The sequence below is a fragment of the Erithacus rubecula genome, assembly GCF_903797595.1.
Source record: "Erithacus rubecula genome assembly, chromosome: 5".
In the NCBI taxonomy this organism is placed as follows: Eukaryota; Metazoa; Chordata; class Aves; order Passeriformes; family Muscicapidae; genus Erithacus; species Erithacus rubecula.
This window is the reverse complement of record NC_136687.1, coordinates 44,873,431-44,886,231: the sequence shown is the minus strand read 5'-3', so window position 1 is coordinate 44,886,231 and position 12,801 is coordinate 44,873,431. Positions and strand designations below refer to the sequence as shown.

General features: G+C 38.9%; 1 protein-coding gene across 5 annotated transcripts in view; it reads left to right on the top strand.

Annotated features, from left to right (window-relative positions):
• EGF (epidermal growth factor) overlaps nucleotides 1-3,967 on the top strand; it is a 57,613-nt gene extending 53,646 nt beyond the window's left edge. For 2 of the 5 annotated variants that reach the window (XM_079306467.1, XM_079306466.1), the window contains one exon: nucleotides 1,184-3,654. In XM_079306467.1, coding sequence (XP_079162593.1) covers nucleotides 1,184-1,407 — 224 coding nt within the window. In that variant the 3' untranslated portion in view covers nucleotides 1,408-3,654. Of the gene's footprint in view, nucleotides 1-1,183 lie in introns of all 5 variants that reach the window. The other 3 variants (XM_079306465.1, XM_079306469.1, XM_079306468.1) reach the window with 3 other exon arrangements.
• The last annotated feature ends 8,834 nt before the right edge of the window (nucleotides 3,968-12,801 follow it).

The following is a 12,801-nucleotide window of genomic DNA, read 5'->3' as shown; positions in this document are numbered from 1 at the left end:
GCAAATGAAGTTATGCCCATCATACTGTTGGGAAATGGATATCCATGGAACTGTACACTTAGACAGTCTTATTTGTTCAGGCAACATAACTGGAAAGGTGTGAGGAGTCCAGGTTTCACCCCATGGCAGCAACTGCTGTTCTGCTTTTTGAGTTAAGCAAGGTGTTTGACTGCTTGAGGGGTGTTTGGTGCTTAAACAAAGATGAGATGGATGGAGGAGGTGCGCCTCCAATCACTGGTCCAAAGGCAGCAGGTAGCACAGAAAGAGCTTCCATGGCCCTCAAATGACCAGCTGAACCACTTTGAATTTTAGGAAATACTGCCTTCCAGATGACAACTGGATCTCTTATGTGCTCAAATGGTGAGAACTGATGGAGAAAGACTAATACCCTTAGACATTTGTTTTATTTACCATGTATATTTCCTAATTGCAGAAGTTATTAGAGAAGCCAGTTTACCTCAGCCACTTAGAAATATGCAAATACAAATGTTTGAGGATGCAAAATCCAGGCAAGATTTTCAGAATTGCCAGTCCTATCCTTAGACATACATTGAGTAGTCACTTCATTCATCAGTAGAAAATGTGCCTCACATTTACTTAGATGCACGAATATTGGGAACATGTGTAGAACCTTAGTGTCCAGCAAAGGAAGACTGATGTTTCCCATTAGGAGACTGTTTTCATTTACAGCTTTATTAGATGCAGGTATTGGAACAGAAATTTCCCCTGACAGGTGTCTAATTTTTTCCTGAAAATTTTCGCTAAAGTGGTTCCACCTTCTCAGACAACAAGATCAGGAAATAATCTGGTTTTTTTGTTTGGTTTTTTTTTTTTTTTTTAACATGTTAAAGGAAGTTCTGCCATAGCAGTGAATAATTCTAAGATCTTTTGACTTTGAAGCAAAGACCTTAATTTTGCCAGGCAGGTAGTCTTGGCATGCCTTTCTTTATGCATTAAAAGAGAAAGCCATGAATCTCATCTAGGACAAGTAATTTCTTAAAATCTGAAGCAAGTTCTTGACTTTGCCTGCTTTTTTCTTATTTTGTCATGCTTTGGTATTGAACCTGAATCTGTGCATTCTTTCATAGCTTTCTTCTCTCAAAGCTGCCACTCTATTTCTTTTAGCTTAGCTATTGTGAATCTTTTCACATGGCTTTCAGTAATACATGTCTGTTTTCTCCAGAGGAAGAACAGCCTGTAACATATGACAAAGCAGCAGAGACTTTGGCAGAAGAGGAGAAAGAACAAGGCCACCAAAAAGAGGGTGCTGTTAGTAAGAAGGCACCTCAGTCCACGGAAGCAGCCAAGGGCCCTCCCCAGGCTCCCAGGAGCATCCATCCCAATCCCCTGCCAGCAAGGGAGCCTTGCAATCTACCCCCAGCCAGCTTGCTGATGCAGCCAGACTAGAAGCAGTCTGCGTTTGAATGGGAAAGGAGGAAGTCAGCAAAGGATGGGAACTCACATACACTGAAGGAACACTCCTTTTTTTTTCCATTAAAATCTCCTTTAGAAAAAACCCACTGCTATTCAGAGCAAAACAGACAAGTCCTTGCCACTCCTTCCCTGTCATCTCTGCTTGGAAGAATTACTGCGAGCAATGTGTTGGCAATGAGTACTCTATAGGTATCACTGCTGCTAACTTCATTAAGTGCCTGCTAGAAGGTCACTGAGAGGAAGATCAAGTGGGTGATTTATCAGTGATAAGTGTTTTCTAAGGGAGCTTGTTGCAAGTGATGATCTTTACACACACAGAGTCTAGAAACTGCCTAGAAAACGGGACACAAGGACAGCTGCAGAGAAGCGGGAATAGAGAATAACGCAGAAAAATTAGTTTAAAATGGATCTTACTATTAAAATATTTTTTTGGACACTATATGCCTCTCCCCAGTGCTGCTGACAGACCAGTGTAACTTCTTGGATTTCACCTGAGATGTTCTTGTGTCTAGCAAGCACCAAATAGGATCATGCATTTCTCAGGTTTTGCGTATGGGAGGATGGTTTGCAGGCACAAGTTATTAATGATGGGTAGCATTTGAGGGGAAAGGTGATTCCTCCATTCTTTTTTCCCAGTCTACACTAGTCCTTCAGAGGATTATTTCTGGGCTGAGGATGTGGGTTTGTGTCTGCTTTCAGCCCTGTGGAGAGGCATGTGCTGGAGCTATTCTTGTCTTACAGAGGTGTGCCTGGCACCGAAACCTTGTCCATTATATAGGACTCAGTATGAAGATAGAAGTCCAGCCAATTGCTGTTCCAAGAGAAGAGGAGGAGTGGTACAAAACCACAAAAACACCACCTCAGTTTGGCCTGACTTCCACTCAACTGATTTGTACTGCCTGCTCAATCTGAAGGAACAATTGGAAAACTAAACCAATTTTTCTTGTAACTGGATTCCTAACACCTATCAGGTTATTTACTCTCTTGCTAAGCTCTGTTGTACGCAGACATGAGGTCAGTTGTTTATTGTGAGATTATCTCGGTTGGTGAGAGTGTGGTGCTGATAACACCAAGGCTGTGGGTTCAATCCCTGTGTGAGTCTCACTTAAGAGTTGAACTTGATGATCCTTGTGGGTCTGTTCCAACTCAGAACATTCTGTGATATTAAGTGATTTTCACCAACTTGTCTTGTCTTCCTGAGGCTGCTTGCAGAATGTTATGGAAGATACCTGGACATCAGCTAAAATACTAATAATGATTTTATTATTTGTAGGGGATCTCTCAGTCCTCTGTTTCTGAAGCCTGCTGTTTTTACCTTTAAATCTGCTACAGTACCCACCACTAATGTTTCTTGTAATTAACAAGATGGATAATAGTGGGAAATGTTACTAATTTGTGTATTTATTATTCTGCTTTCCTGGGTTCTTTCTGAGTCCTGACAGAAAGGTATGGAATGTTGCCATTTTTTTGGTTTTTACCATCTCTGTAGGCCAATATGGGGAAGAATATTGAAAAGCTCTTACCTCTCATTCTAAACAGTTCCACACTGAAGTAACTTTGTGAAGGCAGTTTTGTTTTAGATTGGTGAAACTATAAGAATGCTGAGTCCAAGTTGTCAGAGTCACAAAATTAGTGGTTTTTAGAGGGTTGTCACTTAATTAACTTATAAAGTGGTTTTTGCTGGTGGTTTTGAATTGTTGAGTCACATAAATTCTGGATTCAGAGCAAACTTGTAAAATACTCATTTCCAGAGCTGGAAATAGTTGGAACTGTTATCAGTGAAGAATCATTCTCTTGTGTGAATGGTAACAAGGGTACTTCCACAAAGAGGAAAATTGTTAAGAGGTGTTGGCATACACAGTTTTGTGTTCAGGAGCAGGTAACACTGTGTTGAATCATTAGGATTTGGTAGATTTGATGTTAAGTTCGGTATTTTTTAATATCACTAATGTTGTCCAAAGCATCTAGTTTGGATTCCCTGGTCTTTCAGTGACTGATCTTCTGTATTTTAATGTGAAGAGAGTCCAGGCCTAAAGACCCCAGATCATAAAAACATTTTTTCCCACGAGAGCTACCCTGTAAAAAGACTTTGAAACATGCACTTCAAATTTCTCTGGTGAAGTATGTTTGTGTGCTTAAAATTCAAGTGTTGTGTTGAATGACAGTCAACATTTCATTGGAAGTTTCCCCAATCAAAAGAAATAAAGATTTGTAACTTTGAATCTTGCCTGAATAAAGATATTTCAGACTCATTAAAAATTAGTTTGCTATTCTATCCTGGGCTTTTTTTTTTGTTTACTTGGCTTTCCTTCCAAGGATCTAATTTTAAATTTGATAGTATTCTTTACAGAATAAGATAGGGAAACCAAGCTGATATGTTTCAGTAATTAGAGTGTTTGGAGTTTTAAATGTTTCCTAAACTCAGCTCTAAACTCAAAATAATCTTTAGTGTAAAAAATTAAAATTATATTTCAATACAAATATAATATATATGGTTTATCTGTATGTTTATAAAGTTATTGATTTGTAAAATAAATTAAAAAAAAAAAAACAGGGAAAAAAACCTCTGGTGTCTCTTGTTTTAAGAGAAGAGTGCACAGTTCTGGTTTCAATTGACCCATGTCAGGTAAGTTGAAAATTCCACTGGTTTTATACAGCCAGAGTCTATAATGTGTTGGTGCAGCACGTGCAGGTATCATGGGTTTCTCATTCTCCACCCAGAGCATCTGAAATAATTGGGATTATCTGCTGCAGCTCGCACGTAGATCCCACCTTCAGTATGGTAAGTTTTCATTTATGTTTTATTTATATCTTCCCATGACACAATAAAATCCATATAATCCTTTTAGTTCACCTTTAAGTGACTCTTAGGAATGCTGCTACTTATTCATTCAGAAGTATTATCCATGGCTTCAGAATATGTGCTCAAACTGGTTGCCAAGATGTTCTTTTCAGCCTTTACATGCAGGTCAGTTAAAGTAAAATAGTTGAATTGTGAAGGTTGCTCAGTTTTTTTCATAATAAACTTTCTTCATCAAAAATGCTTTTTAAAATTATTAGAACTTCTATGTTTAGAACAAACTTAGTATTGATCTTAAATCCTAGTGGTGTACTCTGACTTCTAAAATGAAATTATCCTGTATTATATTAAGCTGTACAAGAGGAATTTAGAAACACATTAAGAGAAAAGCTTGACAAGTCCAAAGTGAGAAAACCATTGACCATTTTAAAAAGTGACTTTGTTTAGCCCAGTAAGGCTTGACTTTATTGGAATTAGCATTTCAATCCCCTAAAGCTGTATTTTCATTGTAAGCAAGTGAGGGATGATTCATGCTCATTCATAAGGGACAGAGAGGATGCAATGGTTCCTAGTCATAGAACTGCATGACTCAGCTACTGCTTTTACTTTCCTTTCTTAGTCACTTGCAACTTTCTGGAGGTTTTTTTGTTCAGGCAAAAATTTTTCATCTTGCTGATCTCTTCCAGAATGAAAAACTTCCCTCGCCCCACCCCCCAAAAAATTCTCTGGAAATAGTGGGAAATTATTCAGAATGGGATTAATTAGGGGAAGCCAATACCTTCTCAATACATATCATGTTTTTGTCATATTGAGAGTAATTTTATCTCATGTTATTTCAGGGTGAAGCCTACAGAGTTCCATTAGTCTTCAGGACACACTTGGTGTTATTTCTTCACTCTCTGATAACTAGCCATCTTTATCTCTGTGCATGTGAAAAGGAAAGAAGTTAGTGGCATTAGAAGCCTCCCCCTGAGCCCAGGAATGCACCCCAAACACAATCTGTAAGGGTGATAGCCTAATTTGGCTTATGTTTCTCTGATCTTTTATTGAGACTGCTGTTTAATGCCAGTTTTGATGTGGACCAGAACCAGCTAGCTTTGTGAGAACCATTCATCATGGGATTAACTTTCAGGCACTCCTCAGTACCGAGGTGGACTAGGTTCAGACCCATGGAAAGCCTTAGTCCCCTCTAACCAGACCCAGGGATCCTTAATATCCTGCAACTCCAACTGACTTTTGAGGCAACTGCTGCAATAATAATGTATAAAGATGTGGAAGTCTTTTTGTAGTGGGTCTGTGGCCACTATCACCTCTTTATCCTCGAGGTTAACACTTGTAGGTGTTACCACCAAAATGTCTTCTCCTTGCCCACTTTCTCTTTGGAGAGGATGGTTATGGCTCTTCCACTGGATTAGATACAAGCTGAAGCTAGCCCAAAGCCTCAAAGGAATATCCACACTTCATAGACCAAGACCCTGTAGTCTGGCAGCTGCCTGTTTTCCAGGTGAGAAGTTAGGATAATTTTAAGAACATCTGAGCCTTAGGTTTTTGCTCACACACTTTGCTGCATGACACTGTTATATCTTTCCAAGTATCCAGGTTTATACCACATACATGGTTGGAGCTTCAGTTCACAGATAGTCTTGTCTGTGTTACCCCCAATCTGTCCCAATCAACTTGACCCCCACTGTATCCTCACTGTGGGTTTTAGGATCCTGTCTGACAGCCAGTTTTCAGCCCATGTTGCAATATTGACCTCACCCATGTGGTCTTTATCCAAACCAATTTGGATTGGTTATAAAAGAAAGTTGAAAAACACTATATAAAGGAATTACTTTCATGTGAGCAGATACTGGAAACAAAACAGCTGGAGTCCTGGTCCAGCAATGAATTCCCTAGGTATTAGTAGGATGCAAAAAATGAATAGTTAATAATTTATAAAATAATTAGATGCTCTGGGATCTCTATTGATTAAAGACAGCAAATTTTATGTGCTATATTCAATCTACAAAACACTGTGTACACTTAAATGGAAATGATCTTTGTTAATATTGATTGTACAAAATAATATTGTGATGTAACAAATAATTGAGAGAATGCACAGTTGATATTTCATTAGTCTATTAACAGTAGTTAATCATAATGTAGTAAAAGTAGTGGAAGTGTGCTATGTATAAATTTATAATTTCTTCACTAAAGAAACAAAAATATTTATGCTAAGATTATAAAGACCATTTTGCTGTTTACTTCTTATTTACAAAAGAAAGTTAGACCCAGTTCCATGCAGCCTTTTTTCAGTGTGTGTGCCTGGAAGGTAAGAAGAAGAAATGTGTATTTTAATTGCCTTTTGAAAGACAACCATCTAAAAAAGACATCAATAAACTAATGCAGCCAGATGCTGGACATCTCACTGGAGACCAAAATAACTAATAACTATGGCAGATTCAAGGATCCCTACAGCATTTGTATGAAATAGTAATAAAGTTCAAACATTTCTGCTGACCTTAGTGTTGCTCATTAAAGCTTTTAGCAGAGACCTGGATACAGTTGCATTTAAGTGAGGTGTTTGGAATTAAAATACAGATAAAAGGAAAAAGGTTAATCCAGGTCAAGGCAACAGACCAAAACTGGGATTGCATAAGATTATAGTATCTTTCCTCATTTCTCCAATGGTCAACAGCAATTAGTTATAAGTAACATTCTTCTCTGCAAAATCTCTTAAATGAGAGCCTAAACATGGTGTTAACTGTCTGTTTTTTGGGAGTTGCCAGTATCTTTAATCACTATACAATGCTTTTTTACCACTAAGAGAGGTTTGCTGGCCTAAACACAGAAATCAGCAGACAGAGATATACGACAAAGTACCCCCTATTGCTTATTATATGTTGTAATCATAATAGTTCTTTTCTCTTTTCTCATACCTAATAATCTGTACAAATTGTAGGAAGTACATCAAAACACACTCTGAGACCACTTTCACAATACAAGGCAACCTTGACCCCAGAGCTGAACACTTCCAAATGCTGAGGCAACTGGATCTGGATCTTGCCTTGTGGCTGAATGTAAAAATGAAGCAAACCTGAAGTCTTCATCCAGCCAGTGATTCACTACCCTTCTTCTGCATCCCATATAATGTTCCCTCAAAATGCAAACCCAGGACTGTGGCTGAGGATACTGCTGCCTTGGAGAGGGGTTGGTGAGCACTCAGGAGCTCTTGGTTCTGTTCCTCATCCCACTGCTAATGGGATGACATCAGGCAAACAGCTCAGCAGGCCCTTGCAAGCTTCCTCTCCACAAGAAGAGAAAAAGACATGGGAGGAGAAAGAGACGAAGAAGGAGAGGGGAGAGAAGGGAGGTGGGAGGGAGAGAAAGCAGGGCACAAGAATTGTTGCCTATCTTGCAATTTATCTTGGTATGATAGTTTTGGGGGCTTTTATCCTCAAAAAAAGTTCCAACAGAAGGGTTACTTTTATAAACAAAGCTGACTTTAAAATCAGTGGACCTGGAATCAAGTTTATTGAGATTTACATTTCTTTCTTCTCCAAGGACAGATTAAAACTGGTTTGAAGTGGATGTAGCTTTGGCAATGTTGTGTAGGCACATTTTACATCAGATTTGACTCTTACCACCTTCTCACGTTATTATATGCAAAAAGGGAGTACTGTGCACCCTAACCTATTCAATATTTTATTTTTTAGTTATGTTAGTTAATCTTGGTAAAGACTCAGCCCTTTGTTTAGAGCCTTAAAGCCCAACACAACACTGTGCTAAACCGCAGTGTAGAGGTGAATTCACCCTCTCTTTATATATGTAATGATAAGCAGATCCAGATCTAAGATTTTAAAAATCCTTTACAGAATAGAAGTCCTGATGCCCTGCAACAGCAGCTTCAATAAGCAGAGCACAGGTATGTTTGCCTCAGTGTGTACTTTAGGACAAAAGGGAGCATTAGAAGCATCTGGATGTGTTGGTGTGAGGTCTCCTGGTCTCCAGAAACACAAGGCATGCATGTGAAGCTGGTTCAGGAGCCTTTTCAGTTAAGGTCCCAGCCAAACCCAAGAGTGCCAGCCAGGGTGTGTGCATGCCTGTGAGCCACCCAGCTTGCTCCAAGAACAAGGGAAGGACAGTGGATCCTTTAAACAGTTGGGGCTAACAAAAGACTCGCTTTTGAAGTCTTAGGAAGGAATGTGCTAGAGTGTGCTAATGCTGGCAAACAACAGAAGAGAAACGGATATGGCCAGAAGTTGGCAGATTTCTCTTGGAATGTAAAGGAGGTGGTGGGGGGAAGCCAAGAGTAAAAAGGTTAGGTGTTATTCTTTCCACATGTGTTTATAGAAAAGGGATAGATTTCACATTTCACCTTTTTCCAGTTTAATGTGTATTTTTTCTTGTGGTTTGGTTTTTGTTACTTTTTTCCCACCAGCTATTGTTCTGTTACAGGTCATTCAGCCTTACATTTACATGGGTTAGTAATTCGGGTAGTATTCCTCTGCTTCCCATCTGCAAGTCAAAAGGTCATATTTGGTCCACCACTAAGTATTTGCATTTATCCTGCATGCTGTGCATAGATAACAGGCGTCCACAGTCTGCCTCTTGAAAAACATGAAAGCCAAACAAATGCCCACAAGAGCCAGAAACAAATGGCAATGGCAGGCAGGTTTTGAATCTCCTCATCATAAAAATGAAATAGCAGTTTATTTATTCTGTAAATGCTCTCAAAGAGACAAAGGGGATGAAGAAAAAGTAGTTAAAGGCAGTGGTTAATCAGAAAGCCTTTCCTGAGACAAATCTAGATCATATCTCATGTGACATAAATTAAAGTAAACTCTTCTTTACAGGTCTCTCCCATTATCTCCATTTGGAAAACTACTGTTTCTAGAACAATGTTTTGAGACTCTTCTGTATGTTTGTGTGTTTCTCTCTTTACATTACCACACTGTGAGTTGGTTTAAATGTGTAACTTAATATTTTCTGTCCTATCAGGGGAAAGAGGCACAGCAGTGAATTGCTTCAGTGTTTCAGATGTTAGATGAAAGCAGCTCCAACTACTGGTGCTCTGATCAGTACGATGCATATTTTTTTAAAACTCTAAGCCATAAATATAATTGTGATTTATCTTCTTGGCTGCTGGATTGAGAAGTGATAGTGAGCTTGAGGTAGCATCTTCCTCTTGATAAACACCTATAATAATGTCAAAAAAATGGAGAAACTGGCAAATTGTCTGCAAGATTTCCAATCCAGTCCTGCAGCATGTGAGATGTCCAGGGAGCTTTTGAAGGGTTGGTTTCTTTTTTTATCCCTTCAGGCTTTTCTGAATAGTTTTTTCTCACAGAACTTTGCAGATCACAAGAGTTTGACTAAGCTTCAGAGTTATGTGAATGCATAGCACCACAGCTGAAAGGAACCTTTAGAGGTTCAACTATACTTAGGCATTTATTATATATTTATTAGATATATAAATTACTCCATTTATTTTCTTGGAAAGGGTTTGGGACCCATTTTTTGATCAAACTTGACAGCATGACTTAGCTGTAGGAGCAGAAAGAAACTCAAGGACAAGGACTGAAATGAATGAGAGAATACCAGATATATTGTAGAACACTTACAATAACCCCATAAATGAAAATTCATTTATTCACTAAAAAGCTGATCAATTGAAAATTAATAAACAGTGGAGTCAAAACTTTTTGTCCAACATTATTTCCACCACTTCATTTATGTGTATCGGACTAATATATTTTCTTTCCATCTGTGAATTTTTGATCACTTATGAAAAAAATTATTTAGAATAGATTTGCATTAAAAATATTTTTTGGTTCTCAATCCTAACTGTATTTTATTGACCAAATCCCTAAGGAGCTTTTAGAGAAAGGAAGCATTAAATTTATTTAAACAAAATCTGAAAAGGTAATAAAACATCTTCAGATAGAGCTCAGATTTGAAAGCTGATTTCAAATGTGCCTTCTTCACAACATTAATGCTACATATTGTGTAGACTATTAGCAATGGTGTTCTGTGTGGTATTTTTGTCCTGCTTTACTACTGTTCAAGCTGCTTCATCAGAAAGACCCAGAAAGCAGAAATGTCCCTGATAATGTCATTTAATTCCAAACCCTTATGCCTGTTGTGCTTATCTTTCAGTAGGGGCAGTGAGACTTTTAAAGAACTCGTTCACATCTAAGCTGCAGAAGTTAAACACAATGAGTTTAAGAAAGGATGGAGTTCCAGCTAGAACAGTGAATTTCCTGACTTCTGATTAAAACCAGATGCTCAATACTGTTATAACACAGAGTTTTATGGGTGAGTACAGAAATATTTTGTTTCATAAATGTGTGCTTTACAACAAACCTAATGGGAATTGTAAAGTAGTACCTCACAATATCAATGTTTAAATGTCCCAGCGTAGCATATTGAAACAATCGCAGTTCTTTGCTCATGACACAGCTGAGGTGCAAATCCCTAGGCTGATACCCTCTGTAAAATGTGTCAGATGGAAGACAGAAACACACTCTCCCAGGACAATATTTCAGGGCCAAATGCAGTCTCTCATGGGGTGTCCTTAGAGATCAATTTCTTTGGGCTATGAAAAATAAATGTAAACATTCTTGCAAATGTCTGTCAGCATTTAGGGATTTGCATTATGTATAACTTCTGCCCATTCATGTCAGAAAGAAACACCACAGTGTGTCATACAGTCTTTCCCCTATTGCATGCTAAATGTTGTATTGGTGTTTTTAATGTGGTTTTGAAAAAGCTCAATGTTTGCCTTCTTCAAAAGAATTAGTTGCACATCCACATCCTTCTCCAATGGAAAAATCCCAGGTAAAGCACTTTTTTTTTTTGCTTTATTTTTTTCCCCTCACTATTTCCTTGCTCTGGAAAGCTATCCAGCCATGTGGCAATAAAAGCAAAGGTATGGAGGGATGCAGAGATGCATTCCCAGCCAATGAGTGGTGGAGCCAACTGGGCAGCTGTCAATCTGGCTGCTGTTCTTTCTGCCTGACCTGTCCATGCCAGCACCAGACCCAAAAGCTCATAATGGAAACAAGAAGGCTTTGGCTGAACCCGGGCTGCCCGCTTCAAGTTTTAACCCTGTGTTACATTTTACAGCACAGGAAACTTTTGCCTCTGGGGTAAGGCAAGGGCTGGACCTACTGTATAAACAGTGGCCAGAGTGCCAAGAGGTGTGATTTGTGATTGCAACAGCTCTACAAGCAAAAATTCCCGAGTGAAAACTAAGCATTCCTTTAGCTGGGGGTGGAGGTGTGGTGTGGTGTGGTGTGGTGTGGTGTGGTGTGGTGTGGTGTGGTGTGGTGTGGTGTGGTGTGGTGTGGTGTGGTGTGGTGTGGTGTGGTGCAAACATGGCTTTCTATGTCCACCTTTTCTTTCTGCTGTTTTGCTGGAGCCACTCCCTCTGCTTTCATGGATATTTCCCCAAATGCAGTGTGAACATGAGTACATGAAGGCAGATTTCAAACCCACAGGGTTTCATGCGAGCAGGAGATGCTAGAGCTATAGTGCTTACTTTATAGTGCTTACTCCAAAATATTTTTTGGATGGAAGAGAGCTGACACAAAACATTAGGTAACCTTTTCTTTTTGGAATGAGAGTCATGACAAAACAACAACAATTAAGTGTCTATCTCATTTCAGATAACTCAGTGGTCAAAATGTCGCAGCGGTTCACCTGTAAGGATCCATTCCTAAATTGGGCATAATGCTTTTGTTCCAGATATTGCTGATATGGCTGAGATCAGTAGTGCTGGAATGGGTTGGTGTCTTCAACCTTTCTCCTAAAAAATTTCTGTGTCTGGTAGTCTATACTTCTACAGGGAGTGAAAATGAAGGCATGATTTGGAAGAAAGTCTGGATCATCCTGGGCGAGGTCCATCACTTTAACCTTTTGATCTGTGGAGGGAAAAACCTGTCCTTTTACTTTAGATCTATTTGGTGTTTGTGAAGACATATGGAGTGAGAATACTGGAAACCACATGCCCACATTTATCTGAAGGTTGGGGATTACCTTCCTGACAGGTGAGAAAGAAGTTGTCTCAAATCTCATTCAAATGTTTTCTTTGTTTCAGTAAATCTTGGAAGAGTGACTAAGTATAGCAAACATGTAATTTTGACATGAAAAAAAGTCCAAAAGGGCCTTAAATGAAACCACAAATTCCTTTCAGCTAGGCACAGAGATTGAGTGCGACTCTTTTGGAAATTATCTTTTCTCATGTGTTGAAATTTCAGAGGCTGGTCTCCCTCCTTTTTCTCTTTTTGATTGAAATGAAAAGGATCATTGCTCCCCCATGTCATTAACTCTGCTAGTCTCTAAGGGCATTAAATCTCTCTTCCCAGCAGTTTAAAGCAACCTTTTTACACTAATTTAAACATATCCCACTGTCAACTTTTTGAGGGTCCTGCATCCAGGTATCAAGCTGGGTGGTGTTAAGAGAAGGACCTCAAGGAGAGGATCTTCATGTTCCATCAAACTCTTTCTGACTTTGACCTTAAGAGAGCAAAAATTACCTGAGGGACTCCTCGAATCAATGTGATCTAGTTCAGAACAGAACT